This window comes from Stegodyphus dumicola, chromosome X1 (assembly GCF_044657685.1).
Source record: "Stegodyphus dumicola isolate Sdum_Otavi_A_Nest chromosome X1, ASM4465768v1".
Lineage (NCBI taxonomy): Eukaryota > Metazoa > Arthropoda > Arachnida > Araneae > Eresidae > Stegodyphus > Stegodyphus dumicola.
The window spans coordinates 201,531,544-201,552,621 of NC_140780.1; the positions used below are offsets into that span (position 1 = coordinate 201,531,544).

A 21,078-nucleotide genomic window follows, 5' to 3' on the forward strand; every position below is an offset into this window, starting at 1 on the left:
AAATAACTTGAGTTTCTAGGAGCAAAGATATTCATAAGTAAAGTAAAAACCTCAGAATTCTCAGTATATGAATACATCAGTTAGGAATAGACGTCTGCAAAATTAAGGTTTACTCAGAATGTGGAAATTTCTGGATGTTGTCACGAATGATAACCAGTGCGTGATAAATAATACTCACATAGAATAAAAATCGTTGCCATCTGCACAGTTAGAAATTAATTTGAATAAAATAAATTTTTACAGAAGTTTGTGGAGATTTATTTAATTTAGCTAATAGTTAATTTTTATTTTTAAAGCAACTTTCCTTTCATTCTCATTTTCCTCCACGCTTTCTTGCCAGAAAGTTAATAAACTAGCGCACGCGTATTCAAATGATGTAGAAAGAAGTAGTATTTAAGGGAAGGTTTAAGAAGGTGATTAGAGCGTGTTATGCCTGCTTGAAGGCCACGTTGATTCAAGCAGCTTGAATTACCAGCTATTAGCTTTCTGTTGTGCTGAAAGCTTCTAGCCATTAAGCTTGTGTACGCCAACTTCTACGAGTTAGAGCCTTCTTGCTCGTTAAATTATCCTGTGAGTCGTTAGACTAAGCTTACCACATTTCACTTCGTCGTTACATATTTTGAGTTAAGGCAAACGTGTTAGCTTTGTATGCGTCCAAGTGAAGCCATCTGTAAACTTATCTTGAGTGAATAAAGGGTTCTCTACGCCTTTCTTCTGACTTTTTTTCCTGCGATTCCCTCACACAGTGTTCTAGGTTTCGTACTTTATGCTACCTAAGGGAATGAGACTCGAAAAGTTTAATAAAAAATACTATACTTCATTTGACTTGGTGCAAGAGATGTGCAACAAAGTTATTTGCCACTGAATGGATTAGCATCTTAGCAGTTAAAAAATGGTAATTTTTGCTAACCGCTTTCAGTACGCCCCTTTCCCATCAACCAAATCTTTTATTCCAAAATGTCACTTTATAACAGGAATTTCACATATCAGAAAACCGAAAACAGAAACATCGTGTACCCCATTTTTCGGAGGGAACTGATTTTTTATACTGCATTGTTAGTTTGAAATCAAGGTATTAAGTTTTGCTGTAAAATAACCTGCTAGATAGATTACCCTTTGTAGCTTTATTACAACAAATATTTATAATATTTACTTTGCATGACGAAGAATGCAGTCTCTTTCTTCTGGGGTTGAGAACATGTTGGTGCACAAAACATTGTTAGTAATTCCTTTGTTTTACATTTTTAATAAGGATTACAAACGAAAAATGAAATTGAGAAATCGATAGAAGAGGGATATATAGCGAATGACACGATGCTGTTTGAAACGGAAAATTTAATTAATGATCTTAGACTAATCAATTCTCTGGAATCGGAGAAAATAATGTACAATTAAACTTAAAATGATAATAATCATGTTCTTACACTATTTTCATAAAAAGCAATATGAGAAAAGTGAATATTCTTTAACATTATAAGTTTACAAGATTGCCAATTTTTACATTAAATTTATTGCTAACATTCACATTCTTTTTACATGCTATATTTATAAGCAGCTGCATGACTTTGTGTGAGATACAGAGGAATATGAGAAAAATGAATATGCTTTAAACTTATAAACTTACAGGGATTCCTGATATTTAGTCCAAATCAGACTACCAAATAACTTCGAACAGTACATATTACATCAAAAACAGGATTGTGAATACTACCCTGCATCTTCTAAGATCATAAACAAATTTTATTATAAAGAACATAGTCTTAGATTAGACACAGGCTCTTTGTAAAACATAGCTCTTATGGTCATTTCATTTAAAACTGATATAGGATATTCGTCTTGCTGTGAGACAGTACTGTTGGCTTATAAAACCAAAATATTAATTTAACTAAACTCATTGTAATAGCTTAATTTAGTGCATACTTGATTATCATTTTTATCATTGGCTGATTATTAATTCATTTCTGTAGAAAACGTGATGATAATTTTGAAATTGCATTATTAAAATTTCTGAAACAAAAGAAATTTTGTATTTTTCCTCACTTTTCGGCCTTCTCGCAATTTTTTTTTTTTTTTTTTTTTTTTTTACAAAAAATATTTCAATTCCTATGGGATCAAATCAAAACAGTTGAGCAATCCAGATGTTTAATGAACAGACATGCAACTGTCTTAATCAAACTTTTGAAAATGAAAGTGAATGTTAAATTTAAGAAACTAGTTTACAAAATATTAAATTCCTCTGCAGATAAATGCCTTTTCATCCGTGATAGAAGAATTTCAAAGAGAAGAAAATAGTAAAATCGATTAGGGCAGTATTTTCATCTTTGTTGGATTGAAAATTCAGAAAAAATGTTTTAAAACGATACGGGTGAAACTATTTGATGTGAATAACACGCAATAACTTCCAGTGGACTGAATAAGTACCAGGTCACACTGTTCAGTCGAATCGCTATTGGACGCAACGACAGCAAACGGTATACCTTCGAGTTGTCTTACGGATGAATGATCGCGAAGTCTCTCTGTTGACATGGTGCGATCATTTCTTCTCTGCATTGTGTTGTAGCTGCAGCGGTGGATGTTGGTAGGAAATGAAGGAAAATATTATGTGGTTTAAAGCTTTCGTTATTGCTTGCCATGAGCAATTAAAATTTTTATTAATTTCTTATCATTCAGATTTTTTTTCTTTTCCGTGTCGTGGTGGCAGAAGTTAAAACTGCAGATACACGGAAACTGTGAATTTCATCGCCATGTGAAAGGATATATTTGATTTATGTGTTATGCTTTATAGTGACTAAAATCAGTGATATAATAGTGTTAGAAATTTATATAGGCACGAAAAGTTAGAAATTTTCACAGAATGCTTTGTGGGTGAAAGGAATTAGGCACCATATAAGTGTTTCAGTTGATACAGGATGTACCAATTAGTTGAAACAAAGTGATATAGTGACTGATTCCCATGTTCATGTCACTTTTCTTACAAATATATGCATTTATTGTCAATGAAATATTATCTTTTACGTGCTGATGTTAAGAAATGCCTGTTCACTTTTCGTTTCATTGTTAATTATTTTTCTGACTGAATTCAACATTTAAATTTGAACTAATAAGATTATGTTATGTAATAGCAAGAACCTTTTGGAGCATCATGGTTTCATCTTACTTATTATATCATCAGCAAATTTTTTTTAACAAATATCAGTTCTACTGCAGGTAAACAAGAGTAAACGGAAATCTCTGGATTAATAGGGGCAATTAATTGCTTCGACATGTCATCTGCCAGGATACGTGCAGATGCAAATATAAAGCAAGGAAGTAGGATTGTCCATCCAATTTACGCAAGATATGCCATAAAGGATGGGGCACATGAGGAAGAATTCCCTAAAGAGCCGACAAAAACATCCCGGAATATCAATTCAGTTACTTTACCTGTTAGCACCCGTTTAAGTAACAGATTGAGAAATTTGGATCAAATTCAAGCAGTGCCAACTAGTTCCGAAGTATGTGGGTACTACAGACAAAAGCTGTCTACAGAGATACTGGAAGACCTCCCCGAATCCAGAATGGATTCTGCATGCGCAATGAGAGAAGGAATGGAATTGAAAACGATGGCCATTTCAACTTACAACTCAAGTGAACAATTATCCCCAACGATTACAAAAGGTAGGTTTTTGAGTCATGAATAATTGACGTAAGAAAATGGTGTTTTGTTTCTCACGCTCAGCACCCCCTCCCCAATCTTGCATTTCTAAGTGGAATCGCGAAAGAACAACGTGCGCTGCATTAGTAAGTCGAGCAGCCTCTTTTGTTCGGCGAGCCTTTAGTTGGTCTGGAGGCGAATCACCTGATATCCTTGATCAGAGGGGCAGTTTAAAAATCTACTCTAGTATACATTGTTCTTAGTTTAATGCTTAAATCTCATCTTTTAAGTGGTTTGGTGAATGATCTAATTTAAGAAAGTACAGTTACTTTTACAGGCAACTCAAATCAAGAAGAAATTTCTGCAACAGAAATAACTAAAAGACAAAAAATAATTGATTTCATTAAATGGACGCTTTGATAGCGCTTATCGGTGAGTTTAATTTAACTGCACTCATTAATTAGAATACATTTATAAACTTATTTTCAACTCTTTCGTGATAAATAAGAGCTTATTAAGCGCCTTGGTTTGTTTATATGTAAAGTACTATTTTTGTTAATTAAACTCTGATCATTTGAAGGTTATCAGTTAACCTACTAAAGAAAAGTACATAAAACATCATCTTAGCTATTTATGAAGATATAAAATTCTCTAGATGCATGCTTGTGTAAAAACCTGTTAATTTTATATATTAATTGAACATAACTATGTGTTATAATTGCCATCGCTGTATTTCAAACTTAGGTTAACTGCAATAAATATGGACAATTTAAAGAAATATAAATAATAATTGTGGTTTTTAATAGTAAATATGTTGATATGACTAATGATATGAAAGAAACGCAATTTACAATTGAAAATCAAGATTATTGATGTTAATTACTTTATTTAAATAATATTTGCATGTTCAAAATTCTAAAAAAAAATTATAGCAAAAATACATTTAATTTTAACCTTTATTTTTTTATGAAGGACTCCTGTAACTGAGTTATAAAACGTAATATAACTGTTACAGGATCAAAGTTTAATAGTAGTGTTTGCTTTATTTGCTTAAATGCTTCGTATTCCAAAGTCTTAAGTAAAACTCCTATTAGGTTTTTTACTTATTGCAAGCATACGCACAAAGCGCACACTCCGAATGATTTCGTATTGCATTCCAGAAAATTTCTTAGCATTTGCATCTTTCTTTGTCTACAAACTTAAACAGCTGGCTGTATATTATTCAATTTACTAAACAGTTTCTAAACGAATTTCAAATGCTTTAATGTATACTATGTTGTTATAATAAATATGTTTCTTTATGTAACCATTAAATTAAATTCTACAGAGTTTTAGCAAAAGGGTTATTTTTGCGGTAGCTGTAAAGACATTACCTTCAAATCAAGATGAGTTAAAAACAACCTATTTGTTTATTAATTTGAAATCGCATCGTGGGAGAGAAAAATTTGACTGAAATATACTTAAAGATATGCTTTATTATTGCACGAGATAGACGCAAATAAATGCTTATTTCTCCAAATAAGCACATACTATGCTCTATATATTCTCAAGTTATTACAGATTAAATTAAGGTATAGTCGTAATTCATTAAATGGGGAGAATTTATAAATCAGGACACGAATGCTACACCATAAGAATAAATGAAAGCACAAAAAAAGTTCTCGAAGCCTGCTCTTAAAACGAATGACTAATTCATTAATTAGTACAAACTGCGTTTAGCAATTAATCGGAACTTGAAAATTTGTTTACATCCATTATGAAATAAAACTTATTTTGGAGACCCAGTATGAATGAAGACTAGTTCAGTTACTTTTGTACTATCAGATGCTTAGATTCTGGTCTATCTTGAATTTGAAATTATTAGATCTCAGAACCGAAATGAAGCTAATTTGTCTGCTGAGGAAATGGAGTTACTCATGCTTTAAACTGCTGATGCTTTATAATTGAAATTAATGAAAAAATTTAAACCTTGATTTAAAATCTTATGGAAATTTTAACAAGTGTTACTAATAAAATATTAAGCTCTAAAACCAAACTGTCGCTCAAAATAAACGGTGGTTTAACATTTTATTAAAAAATACTGATTATATGTTAGCAATGTCTGCTTATACACAACTTTGATTAAACGGAAGAACTAAATTCCTTTACCTGTTTTAGAAACACTGTTAGATTTAAAATTAAACTCAAAGCTGAAGACTGACTACAAAAAAAAAAAAAAATCATGGGAGTCGAAATATCACATTAACTGATTAATCCCTCTCATAAAACAAAAACTAGTATCATTTCTCTCACTCATGCTGGCTGACTAGCGACCAAATAGAATTAGAGTTAATACAGTTTTATGCTTACGGTCAGAAAATGTTTTAATAATTTATCTATTTAATCGAGAATTTCACTGGATCCCTGGGTAAAATATGAACTTAATGATAAAAGCTCCTAAAATCTGATTTATAATTGTGAACACTGATATTTATCTTAATCAGTTAGTTCTAAATAGAAATTAAATGCATTTTAACTTACGTCATAAAATTAAAGATGCTTTAATAGAATAAGCTGGTTTTCGCTGCTCATTCGACCGTATGATGTGCGTTAGGAAAAAGTTATAATTTGGCTGTACTAAAGGTGAAACAGAATTCGGTTTTGACAGCAGTTAAAAAATTAAATTAAAGAGAATAAGGAGATTTTCGCAAACAGACAGAATTTCGTATGCTGCTTGAGATTACAAAACTTGGAGGGAGCAGAAAAGTTGCTATTGATTACTAATATAATTAATTAAACTCAATACTATAATATAGATGTTTTATTTTTTCCAAAATTTCTGCATGTTCGTACCTAAAATAACGAATTAATTAGTGAACAAAATGAAAATGATATTTCAGTTATTTAAACGAGATTTTAAATGAGTTGTCTTGCTGAAGTTATAGTATAACTGGTATTTTAATGCAATATCTAGTAAAAGAGTTCAGATCTACTCGAATATTGAAATAGTACAAAAATGTACGCACTAATTGGTAAAGTTTCTAATGCGACAAAGTTATGAAGACGTGCACACAGCATTCACCTTAAGTACTAAAAAAATAAAATAAGAGGTGGTGCACGTGAGTCCCATTTCAGACAGTTGTAGCTCCCTAGTAAATCCGGTATTATGCGCAGATGGAGTGGACGAGTGGGTGGAAAAAAAAGAACACTTTCCGCGGGCTGGTTTCGATTCGCTATCACGAAACAGAATGCGCGGCTTGACTGGACACAGAGCAATGGCATGATTTGTTACGAGCCGCTGTTCAGACAAATTGGATTTTGATAATCGGAATATGCTTTCCCGTGTGCCATACAGAAGAAAATACATCACGAATATATAGATGGTTCACAGCCCCCTTCAATGCACCGCGTGCGTTTTGGAAGAATAGAGTAAGTGGAAAATTCATTGTCATTCAGAAATTAAAGTATATTTTCAAGCATTGCATTCATAATGTTCATCATTTTAGGACGTGATCGTGATCATAAACTCGCTTGTTTCTTTAACTTTTTCATTCCAAGGAGCACATATTTTAGTGGACTGTGGTGTTTTAAATTTAAGAAATGTATTTCGTAAATTATATTTAGCCGTTTATACGCATGCTCTGGACAGAAGCACATTCTTTAACGTTTTACGTATTAGACAGTCGGACTCATCTAAGAATATTCATTGAGTAATCTGAGAATTAAAAGTAACTTGTCTACTAATATTTGTAAACTACGTCAAATAACTCATCAATAATTTCAGAATTCTAAATCAAATGCCGACATCTGATACCGAACAGATTTATACCTTAGTTATTTTTACAATAGACTATACTATTAAAAAGTACCTCATAAGAGGCGATTTTATTGTGTCACATCTTCAACGGTATTTTCTGCATTCTCCACAAGTAAAATCTAGAACTCACTTTTAAAGTAGTGACAAAAGTATGATCTTAATAAATTAACTAGACATGAAACCAATTATTATTTTTATTTTAGGTTCAACTCAAAACTATTCGACTTCAAGGAAGAAATTTTTTTAGTTAGGACAACAACTGTATTAAATGTATTAAATGTAAGTTGACTGTATCTACCAATTTACATTCTAATTTAAATTTTATAATTATTTCAAATTTAATAGTGAAAATGTAGTCGCAAATAGAAATTAGTTACACAATTATCCACAAGAAAACTGACAGTAGCTCTCGAATTGGAAGTGTACTTATGCAAATTTCTTTCAGTTAAAGAAGTTAGAGCATTTTTACAAAACTGTATATTGTTTAATACTCGAAACATTCAGTGCTACATATGTTACATTTGTTAATAATTGCTAAACGTTTCCATATTCACAATGCCTCGTTATTTTGCACCGAAAACTAAATTCGTGTGAACAGTTTTGTTTTGCACGTTTTAGTTTCTATTTAATTTATGAATTTTGATTAATATTATGAGTGTAATTTTCAAACGTATTTATATTTGCCTGCTTTTCAAGTTTCACACTGATGTTTTTGGGGAGAAAGTACAAATATGCACGGTTCTCCCCCAAAATCTCTGTAAGTCATATTAAGAGGAAATCATAAAATTACTCGACAAAACCAGAGCGCTTATTAAGATTTTGCCCGGAGAATTGTATAACATTTCATGGCTGTAGAAAACATTACGCACTTTAACTGCAGCTTGCTGAAATTTTTGCAAAATGCATTTGACTTAAACCTGAAAGAAATGGACTTGTAGAAGTAAATGGGCAATCGGGAAGAGCTGTTAGTCTTGATTTCTTATTTTAATACAGTTTCTTTGGTTTTCTTACATTATGTAAAACTTTGACGAGATAACCAAAAATTACATACGGGTATAAGAGACCGGAGTAACATTATTCTCTTTTAAAGAAGACTGTACTTTTCTTGCTAATTAGAGCCTATTAGTAATCATTCTGTCTTAACATCTCAGCCTAGTCATCAATAGAAGAATGCGGATGGATGCTGAATGTTCATGTTTCAGTAAATTCATCCTACTTGGCTAAGTGCAGGGGAAGTAAGAGTTGATCAATCTTTGACTCTCGGCATTAGTAGTCTGCAGTCAATAATGATATCATCATCAAAATTTTCAGAATTTAATTTGAGTTTAGTTTAAAACTGAGTCTACATTCCTCAAGAGTTTCATACTAAATTTATTAGTTGTACTCTGATATTTTACTGGATTCTAAATGATTGAAATAAATTAAATTAGCCCCACATTGAATAAGTTTCGAGCAACAAAATGTCACTTATAAATTATAGGAAACCATCTTACAGTCATGAAGAATAAAATAAAATCTTGAGTGTAGGTTAAAAGAAGTCAAAAACTTATATTGATTACCCAAAGTTTCTACTTTTCAATTGATTGTTTTATTGTTCTTTTAATTATTTAACTTCATACATTTATTTAAAAAAGTCTAGCATGTTTAACTGAGATGATACTACTCAGTAAAAGTAACTTCATAAGGGAAAATTAGTTACTTAATTTAATATAATGTAAGTACATAAAAAAGCTACTAGTTTCAAGAATAGATTTCATATGAATATTCTTGATAAAATTCCATGTCATGCATTCAATTAAAATTCACTTAAGATTTAAATTCATACTACAGTATGATATACTAATGAACTTTTAAATTTTAACTTCAATTTATAAGGTTCTACTAAGGGAGTTAATTTATTGAAAGTACAACATATTATGCACTCTGAAAACAGTAACTATGAAAAATCACATGAAGTTTATCAGTTCTCTGTTGTCTAAATACTGAGGTATCCTTAGCTTGAAATTATATTCAACATGCGTATTTTTAAACGCAAAAGTACGATACAAAGTTATCCTTGATTAATTTAAACTCATTGTCATAGATTCAACAATATGAACGAGTTTCTTAAATTTCACAAATATGGCATTTATGCGATAAAATGTAAAGCTTTACTTTGCTTTATTCCAAAACAATAACTCAAACAGATCTTTAAATATGGTGTGGTGCAGTGGTGTATTTAATCACGGCAAAGCACATTAGGGCTATCTGCCTAAGGGAAGGGATGCCTTTGTGGAGGATTTTCTAAGAGAAACTGGCTCGTATACACATTACACATGGGGAAAACCACGAAAACACCCATGCAGCCTATCGTTTGCGGGATTCGTACCTCGGACCGAACTACCAGTGTTCAGCGACTTTACCGCTCGGGCGCTGGTGGGCGCCTTTAAATATGGAATCAGGACACCAGCGAAACTTTTACTTTGTTACTTGTAATGGTGTTAAGATTACATCTTTAGATTAATTTGTGAGATCTAATTAATTCAATTAACATTGAAAATTTAAGGTTTAAACTATAAAGGATGAACATCGGTTATAATTACACAAATAAACTAAAAGCATGAATTTTTAATTGAAAACTGAAAGAAGAATAAGTGCTGATAAACAAGTACTGTTGCACATTATTTCTAATACAATATTAAAGTGTTTATAATCTAATGCAATGAAATAAATATTAAAGAACAGACATGCACTGAAAGCTCCTTCCACATCCAAATGCATCTTACTTCGCACAAATGAATTTAAATTGCCTTCTTTCTTTTATGTTGCAGTCCATTCACCAAACCAATTTAATTAATCTTCCAGTTATCGTTATGCATCAGCGTGAAACAATTTATAATATCAGATAAAAACAAGAAAGGACAAAAGAAACAAACATTTTGAACAAACCTGATGCAGCGTTTCGCATTGGCTCCATTATTTGAAATAACGGTCACTGTCATTATATGGTAAAGAAGGATATCTTACAATAGCAACGAAAATAAAAACTGATTTAATTGAATAAAATGGTTTACTTTACACTAATTAGATATTATTTAGAGTTTGATCCGTAGACTGTGAAACAAAACCACAAAAGTTCTTTTTTTTTAATTATGATTAAATTTATTATGCAACGTAGTGAACTTATATCCGTTATATTGAAGCATTTCTAAGTATACATATTTTTATATTTTATACAAAAAATAATATACATGTATATATCATTTAATAAGTTTATTTGCGTAATTACCCACAATTTTTCATCACCAGTCAAAAGCAGATACATCATTGACATTGTTAGTTGCATTATGAAATCTGTTGACGCCTTTAAGATTTGTCTTACTCATTAAACAAATGTGATTCTTAATTCTTCAGAAAGTCCTTTATAAAACCCGCATTTTCCTTAAATTAACAAGCTATTAGGGGTTTTGTGACGTAAATTAACGATGTAAAATTCAAGTTTCTGACTGAAAATTTGACAAATAAATAAATGAGTCCTAAAGCCTTTAGCGTGCTTTTTAGTTGTAAAATCTTTATGCACTTACGTTTCAATTACTATTTTTAAAACGTTTCTTCAATTTAACCCTTATAAATATTTATGATCATCTTAAAGACGAAACTTTAATAGGAATGAAGGAACTTTCTTTCATAGCATTACTGTTAACATCAAATCATTTCTTAAATCAAAAGTTTAAAAAATCTCGAATGAGTAAAATAAAATTACATCCGGAAGAATGTATTTTCGTAGAATCGCAAGCTCGTTCAAAATACCTCATTTCCTCCAATAAATGCTAAAATTCCAAAAATGAATAGCAAAATCAATTTTTTAAGTTAAAAATTATGTAATTTAATAAACAAATATTATAATAATCAATTAAAAATTTATAAAGATTTTTCATTTGATTTAATTTGGATGATGCATGTAATATAATCTGAAACGAAATCCAATTTAAATATTTGTAACTTATTAACATTTCGAATTACAATTTAATAAAGATAAAAATGAGTTCTTAAATTTTCTATTTTTATGCTCAGAAAATTATCTATACAGTTTAGAAATGCACTACAGATACGCATTACGAATTCAACAAAAATCTATATAAGTACAAATGACAGAACTGGAATAGAAAGAACTTAAAAAAAAACCACGGAAAAAATGAAGAACTTTTTTTAATCATTAATAGTTGAAAATTAACTAATTATATTTCTACAGTAATTTTCCGAAGGTGATTCTTAAATTTATTCTAATTAATGATTTATTTTTTATACAAGATAATAGTGTTTCGCATTCTCTGCACATTCTGCTCTCGGTTTATGATCTAAAAGACTATAAAAATATCTTTGGGGAAACAATTAAAATTTCCGCTTCGATAGGATTTATGCATTAAGGAAAATAAGCTAACCCATCATATTAAATTCATTCCATGCTACCCGGTTTTTATTTACCTGTAAATATGAATAAATTTTAAGAGTATTTTAAGCAAATTTTTGAGATATCCTTATATTTTTTTAATTTTAATGATTTTTCAAATATTTATACTGGTGAATATTCTAATGTGCATATGCTAAAATAGTTTCAGAATGTTTAAAACTTTTTGGCCAAAACAAGCATTTGAGTTTGGAAATCTATACGATATTTGCAGTAATTTTGGCGTGCATTGAAGCGTTTATTCATTTTAGGTATATATTTCTGACCAAAACTCCTAAACCTTAATAATCCTTGTCCTAATTATTGACTATAATCACGGTTGCTCAGAATTTAAAATATTAAGTTCTTATAACTATACCTTGAAAAATATAACAATGAGTATTCTCGTTGTTTCTGCCATGATTATTTTTAATATAAAAAGCTTAAGCTAGAAATACTTAATCTTTTAGTATTTGATCTATATTTATACAAAATTATGCCTAAAATACTAATCGTTAGATACAAAATCAGCACAAAATTTGGCAGCCTCTAGTAGCTAGTTGTATATAGTTAGATTTGTCTTTCGATGTGAGTACCAGTAGTGTTTTCGTCTTGCGCTGTGTATATTTCTGTCTAACCTAGATAAAGGCGTGAAACAAAAAGCAATTACTTTAAAATTAAACTAAAATTACAATATATTACGAAGGCGAAATATGTAATGAATCATAATCCAAGGAAACACTTAAAACTGTGAACTGAAAAAGGAAGCTGAGTGGCTTACAGTTTCTTTTCAAGTGAGTAGAATTATATATAAATCAATAAAACCCTAGATAATTTCTTCCCTAGCATTAAAAATTACCAGAAATGCCATAGACTGAAAACGATAACAACGTTCTGCCTAAATATATACATCTATATTGCGTATAATATTTAAATAGTAATTGCAGTGCTATGTTTTGGCAGAACAACAGTAAACAATTTATGAGTTCTAATTTTGGCTCCATATTATATACATTTTGGCTCCATATTATATACAAGTGAATAGATACGCAAAACATATACTAGTAAAACGTATAAGAGTACAGAAACTGGTTTCTTAACAATTTAGAAAATCTGATTAAATATCTTAAAGGACAGATGTGTATGGTTGCCATTTAGTAGAAGATTATATAATAAATTCGTTATAATTATACCGATTGTATTAAATAATATTGCCTTTCGCTATGAAATCGTAAAACTACAGAATTTTAAAGAAGCACGCCCAAAATTAAAAACACAATTTTTCAGTTAACCCTTTGCGTCACAGTGTGTCCGGTCTGGACACACCTAAAAAGTTCCTTCTGTACACACAGAAAAATTGAATGAAAAAGGATTTATAGGTTACTATAGGTTACTTTGAACCTTCTTTATTTATAGTAGATGGCAGCTCAACACAAATCAGTCCATATATTTTAGCCATGTTTAGTTTTTTAAGACCCTCATTTTTCAAAGAAATCTTCCAGATTTTTTTAGGGTATAAAAGGAATTGTTTGAAAAGAAATTTCTATGTTATTTTTTGGCTGTATGCTAATCTCCTTATTCTACATTAGTTTTAAACTTTTACCTTGAAATCTTGCCTAAAATCAAACGGCGAACCCTAGGTGTGCCCAGACCGGGCTCACCGATAATCTAGAACAACTGAGAGTCTGTATTTTTTGTTTCTCCGCATTTCATCGGTCAGTTCATTGACAACAATGCTCGTTTCAGCTTTTTTTTCGAAGCTCTATTCAATCAGTGTGCCACTTTGGGCACACCCACAGAATTAAAACAATAAGTGCTATCTTCACAAAATTTTATTTGTGCACTCCTCTAGGCCTAATTTGACTGACTGTCTACCTTTTTTTTTTTTTTTTTTTTTTTTTTTTTTTTTAAATCAAAACTCCGACTTTAAAAGGTAGCGTGCCGGAAAGGGTTAAACCCTCCCTACCAACTTAAAGCGTAAGGTACCTGTATCGCTTACTTTAAAGTGAAAGGATTGTAACAAACTACCCAAAGTTAAACAATAATCCAAAATTCAGAATCAATATGTTAATGCGTTCGTTATATTTTCCCTTCAGAGAACCTTTGCTTCTTTGGAATAACAATTGATAAAAATCATACGAATTCGAAACACATTATGTACCTCTTGCGAATTTCTACTTCCATCACTCACGAAACCAAAATTTTCTCCCGAATTTCTTACGCCATGACTACTGAAATCACATGACAGCATAATTTTTTTAAATAATGCTGTCATGTAATCATCTTGATTTGAAAGCTTACTTTTATTGCTCTGCTTAAGCCTCTTATTCGCTTCATGTAGTGCGGGTCAAGCGTTTGATGTTACTATTTGGTAAGTCGAAAAGGGATTCTTCAGATTATCTTCCTGTGATTTATGAAAAGAACTTAACTTTGTACTTTACCATACATCTAAAACAGAGATTCCCTTTCACAAAATTTTAAGCATCGGATTATCTGAAATATTATTTACATTTTACAATACTTGTTGTTTTTATTGCTTTTCCGCATGGCTTTAATATTTATAATATTGATAGATTCGATATTGTTTCCACACTTCAGCAAACAGTGGAAGAACGTTCTTTTCAAGTGAAAAGAACTTTTTCATATTTAATGGTTCACAATTAATAAGTGTTAATAAATTGACGAATTTAATAATTTAATATCAGCATCCTAAAGCTAGGTAATTATTACATTATTTTTTCCTCCAATGACCGCATCATTTGCTAGTTAAATATTCGTCGGGAAATGCATAACACCAGTCAGCCTCATCACTAAGAACGCACCACAAAGAGCGACCGATTCCACACTCTCAAGAAAGGGGAAGTTCCGTCACGATTTTGATCGAGAACGCTCTAGAGAACGGATTCAAGAATCTGCCAGCCCTACTTATAATTACACTATTAATGACTTTTTAATTTTGCTATGAAAGTAACATTTTAAAAAAAGACCACAATATAATTCATTAGAAAAATTAAAAAGTATTAAAGTACGTAGTTAAAATTCTGAAATAAACCATTAAAGGTTATATCATGTAGAAGAGACTCAATTAATAATAAATCTTACTTTTTTTAATTTATACTCAGTGCTTCTTTAACTTCGTAGCATATATCAGGGTTTATACTATATTTAGATACCATTTAGAATTTAGTGCACTGAAAGCTTATTCATCACTGTTTTGCTAAAAATCGAAGTATTTATTTTAAGAAATACTAATTTTTTCCACTCATGTTATTTATGTACAACACACATTACGGTATGTAAAAACCTCTGGTATGTTTACGTATTCATGTCCAAAGTGAAGTCAAATTTAACAGCAATTAAGAAGATTATGCTTAAATCGTTTATAAATAAAACAGTCTCGGATGTACCACAGCTCATCTGTTACGAATTATTAATATTTCGAAGATTCAGGAAATTAACGGTAACTGAAAATAGCTTTATTTTTGAATGATTTAATGTTTATATTTACTGCTAGATTTTGGGTTAAGAACAGCGAGATAAAATAAGTCAAGTTAATTTTCAGAGTTGGTATGGTAAAAACATTGTTCTGTTACTCGGAGTATTATAAAAAATATTTGAATTTTTTCAAATATTTTTATAATACTTGGAGATATTTTATAATTAATTCAATATTGTGATATTTTAGAAGAACCAACTTTAGGCCCAATTTTACTTACATTTTATTTATTGTATTAAATGCATAATACTTGGACATAGGATGGGATATGTAGGAGAAGCATTAGAGATAGCTGAAATTTAAAAAGCACTCTTTCAGATATTTTTGAAAATTTTGCATGTGACTTTATATTAGCTTTTCCCCATAAATTTGAGTTTCCATCGACTTAAACTTCCCCACTTTAGGCACTCTCCCAGTTGTTCTTGTTTTCAATGATGAAATTTTTTCAGATAATATATTGAATAATCTTTCAGCACATACAAACATTTACCAACACTCCGTTCGTCTATGCTTGCTAAACTTATGCAATGTCATATTATTAAACAAAACACTAATACAACACAAATTTAAATGCCAAAAATCTATAGCTATGCAATAATATGTTCTCAAAAATTTTAAATGAAAGCAAAACTTCAGGTAATTTAAAATCGTGAGCTAAAGTTTACCTTTTACCTTTCGCTAAAGCACAATTAACTCCATTCTTTATAAAAATATGGATTCTACAAAATCTCTGTTTTTATATTAACAAGCCTCTCAAATCTTCAAAGCTTATACAATTATTAGCATTAGATCTGAAATTTACTGGACAATATTCGCCCAAATGCTTCGTAAACTAAAATTAATAAACTTGAATGCCTTCTGTTGTTTTCTTTCTCGTTTAAAGTTGTACATGCACATTTTCATCAAAAGTGAATAGCTTAACAGATATCTTCATTTTTTATACAATTTCTGACTCCATTTAAATAAATTAGCAGTAAAACCGTGATTTAAAAAATGATAAAACATATTTGTTCTGAACTGTCAAAAGCCTTTAATCATGAAGTTAGAGTAAAATTAACTTTTAATTGTGAAGTTTCTGCAGTCCTTAAAAGAATATGAGGTTATTAAATTCTTATCTTGATATCTAACGCTTACGGAATGGCCAAAATTTATGCCATATCATATAACTTAAGGCTGAGTTAAGACATTTACTTTCTAAAATAGAATTATATGTTAAATTCTTGGCATTTTTTTTACTCTTGAATGTCATGCTGTAAGCACTTTTTCTTCGTTTCCCCCTTCTTTTCTCTTTCTTTTAATAAATGGGATAAATAATTAAAAATTTCATAAATTTGTATCCTTTTTGAGGTAGATCATCAAAAACGCTTACTTTGCTCATAATAAAAGTGAAATATTAATCTTTAAGAAGTGCTATTATTTTGTTACAGGAAAGAAATCTAACATAGTTGTAAAAAGACGTTTTGGGTGTTTCTGAATAATAAGCACAATGGATTTTATAAAGCTGAGAATTCGTAAGCTTATTTTAAGTTCAAAGGGTCTCTACATCCAGAACGTTCTTTTCCTATCTTTTTCTAGAAAAAAATCCCTTTACCTCTTCAGGCGAGGAAACATTACCTTTCGTTTCTTACTCGCTTTCAGTGGAGAAGTTTCATTACAGAGAAAAGAAAGAAATTCAACTCAGGATTTACACCCATTTGACCCAGATATCTTCTCACAAATCAACTCTCACACCGATGAAATCAGCAGCCTGTGAACATTCTCAACATCTTCGGCTTTGATAGATGGACAGGTCGTTACACATAGTTTATTATTTTAAGTGAAACGGCCTTGTTCCCGTTTTTCCCGTGTTTTCTAAAGAAGATAATCTCATACTCTATTTCATTTGCGGAAGTCTAAATAATCATATAATTGTGACTTAATGTTCAATGATCGACTTAACTGTTTTCGGATTTTGGATATTTTTATTAAGGTATGGTAATTCTAGAAAATCCACTAAATTGAATTATATTTAATATATATATTATGTATATGTGTGTGCATGTATGTATATATTTTTTTAACTTAGACTGTAAAATCAACAATTTTTGGGTGATATTAATACAACAAAATATTTTCACTTTATTTTATAGAGATTAGATTTATTGAAATAACTGAAAAAGATCTGAGTATAAATTTCAGAATTTCTCCTTTTCCTTACCTGTATAAATCTTGAGCATGTTGGAGTTTTAGTTTTCTGGTAATTTATTGTTCTTAACAAAAGTGTACAAAACAAAAATTTTGTAAGCATTCTGCATATATTCATGGAACAATGAATCAGAATCCAAAATACTTTTGCTGATTTATATCATTCTTTGACTAGCATAATCGAAGGGTGCCCAGGCAAATCCATTATAGGTTAGAGATTTACACTGGCAAAGAAAATCTATGATAAAAGAAAAAGATATGTTAGTAGTGTAAGAAATTTTCATTAAAAAAATGTGTATTAGATCATCTATTCCATTGTAATTCAAAAAATTAAGAATTAATAGAGAATAGTCAATGATTTTAAAATGAATGAAGGTTAATGTAAATATAATTATAAATTAAGAAGTAAAAAACCAGATCAATGTTTATTAAAAGTTCAAATTTAAAAAAAAATTACAAGAACAAAAAAGGCACATGCTTCATCAATTCCCGTCTATTCTTTGGGTGTTAACATATATGACAACTAATCCCGCTTTTCAAAGAAAATTAGTCTTATGCAGCAGATTATGTGATCCATGGAGAACTGAGTACACAAATATAATCGAAAACTGGTAGTTAGTCTGTGATGCTTTCTTCAGAGATGGAATGGACTAGTCCCAGTGAGCTTTATCGTAATAGATAAACGAATTCCAGTGTCGTGATATGAGAATATTTTATCAGCATATTTTTGCTTTCATTAAGGCCAGAACCTTTTCGCAGCATTTTGCAGATGATACCGTAAAAGCTACATTACAACGTAATTTATTATGCAAGTACTCTTGGTTTTAAATTAAAGGACATTAATTATATTAAGCTGATTAATATATACGTTCTATAAACTGTCATGAAACAAATTTGTTATTTCATGACAGAATAATGTTTCATGACCAAAAATATTAAATGGGAAGATATTGTTTTCCATTTATTCGTGTTCACAATTTATTACCAATTAATAAAATAAATCGAAAAATTATACTACTAATCACACTTTTCCAGGTATCGGTAAAAAGTACTTGTAGTTTTATGCCTTGTTTATTGTTTAGCATGAGCTAAAATCATGTTTCTAAAAAAAATCTGAAATAAAAAATAAAAAAAAATTAAGTCAAATTATTTTCCAGTCGTTTATATATTCTTATTTTCGCGTTGAACATTTTAACAGAAAGAATGATAGGTAGAGGCTCCCGATTTTTTATAACAGTTTTGTAAATATAATTCAAATTGCATTTAATATGTATCAGCTGACATCTTACCCATTACACTGTTTAATTGTACACTTAAAAAATCAGTCCGTATATTTTCGGAAATTCTGAAAGCAACTCATTTTCCTTTTAAGCGAAAACACTAACAAAATACATAACATACTGATAATCTATTTAATCTTAAATCTCGCATAGAATTAATTTTTGGCGTTGAAACTAAAATAAGATCCATAATCGATAACTAACCACGCGTATGTTCCTTAAGACACTGCTCTACTCACTGTAAAAATAACTGAAGATATTATAATGCAATCAAATGTGAACAGGCTAATTAAATAGTAAAAAATCTAGTTTTCATCCAAGGTTCATTTGATTCTAATTTAATTAAAGCTTACTGTTTATGAAAATAAACACAATTAAAAATCACTTAAACCAAGATAAATGCACTTCTTCGCAACAATATTTTAAATGCGATGAGTGCTTGACAGTATTGTTGACATAAAAAATAAAATACAACGTACTCAAATACCTACTTATTTTTATCAAAACGAGGATAAACTTTTAACGTAGGCCGTCGATGAAGAAAATCTGCTTAAATGCGTTCTCATATCCTGTTATTTATGGGTCTTTGTTTCAAAGACCTCAGCGATCATATCGGTTAAGGAGGAACATTGAAATCTTTTTAACTACTGTTTGATAAAGTTATTCTAAGCATCCCAGAATAAAACTCCATTCCGGCCATTGTGATCAGAAAATTCCAGCCATTAGCTAATGGACCATACTTGCCAATCACCACCTATTGTGATTTCGACAGCTGAATATTAAAAAGGAAAATTCATCTTCGATCGAAAGAAGAAGGAAAGGTTATACTGAAGAAGATTTAGTAGGGCAGTAGGTTGTCCAAAACTGCCTCATAGGAAATTAATAACATAAATAAAGCAAGAAACTCGATTGGTGTAATTTATATAATACTTTTTCGTAACATTTGTTTTATTTCTTCTGTAATTACTGACACCTGGTGAAAACATTGTGCGATGATTAAATAAATACATCAAATGCAATGCTGTAAAATTTTTATATCAAGGCTGTCCTTCTTAATTTTTATTACAGTGCTTAATGTTATAATTATTTCTTAAGAAAATAAATAGTATTTGTTTCTGTATTTCTTTAATACGTGAAGGCTCGAGAGTGTTTTGCTAATAACCACAAATCCAGCGTTATTACGTTATTTTAAAGTTGCGAACAAATTTGATTTTCATAACAGATTTTGCATGAACGATTATTAGGAATATATTTGTGAATTAGTTTCTATATTAATTTAGATTAATTTATAATCATTGCACTATCAAAGAGCTCGGTAAATAATCTTCCATGAGCAATTTATTTCAAATTTCTAATGCAAATAATCAATTTTTGATTTCTTTTTTCAAACGCTGAAATTTAAAAGTGTTGCGCATACATGCTCGATATTTTTTTGAATTTTAGCATAAAAAGATTGATTGTTTATGATGTCTCAAAATATGCACTCGCTCTCTTTTAAACTAAAACGATGAAAAGCATAATATTAGGATATTTTCTACAAATTTCCTTTAATATATCACGTTAACAATTTCACATAACCAAGCGCTACCTAGATATCTTTTCCGCCATTAACATATTACCTGAATGACATGATCATAAGCCTTGCATAATGTCAACAACTTTTTGGCTTTAATACCTGTTGCCAGAAAGTTACAGAGTGATATATTCTTATATTAAGCCAATTCAGTTGGGAAGCGGAAGAAGTCGCCTAGATGAGAAAGTCGTATAGTGGCATATTTTTTCCTTCATTTTTGTATTTTTGATGTTTCTGCAAAAGTTAAATGTATTTGATTATTTAAATATAGCATACTGGTTTTAGGAAGATGCATGCTATTTTCAAGTTTCGCCTTAGACAATAGAAGTAAGCACTACTGCAATTAAATTAAGGTGATGTCCACGATGCGAATCATCTTTCGGGCTTAGGACGTATAAAGCTATGATTGATTAGCTATATTCGTTCTAGGACGGTAGATTGAGAAGGTTTGTTGTTATTTTTTTTAAGGAAGTTGAATAGACCATAATGCTAAAGCGAAAAATTTTTGAGTAAATTAATTGTAATTTAAAAGTATGTTCAGCTAACCCTTTTTAGTTGTGCAAAAAACGCTTGTTTCAGTTTAGTAGTTTTAATTATCATGATAGTGATGGCAGAATGCTTAAAAGCAGAACTTATTACATAACTTCAAACTTTAAAAAAGTAATAATAGTATATAATGTTTAAAACAA

At 30.1% G+C, this 21,078-nt stretch overlaps 1 protein-coding gene across 1 annotated transcript in view; it reads left to right on the top strand.

Moving 5' to 3' along the window:
* The first annotated feature begins 2,525 nt into the window (after positions 1 to 2,525).
* LOC118202376 (uncharacterized) overlaps positions 2,526 to 21,078 on the top strand; it is a 72,957-nt gene continuing 54,404 nt past the window's right edge. The window contains exon 1 of the mRNA XM_035374553.2: positions 2,526 to 3,657. Within this exon, the coding sequence (XP_035230444.1) occupies positions 3,264 to 3,657 (394 nt within the window). The 5' untranslated portion in view covers positions 2,526 to 3,263. The remainder of the gene's footprint in view (positions 3,658 to 21,078) is intronic.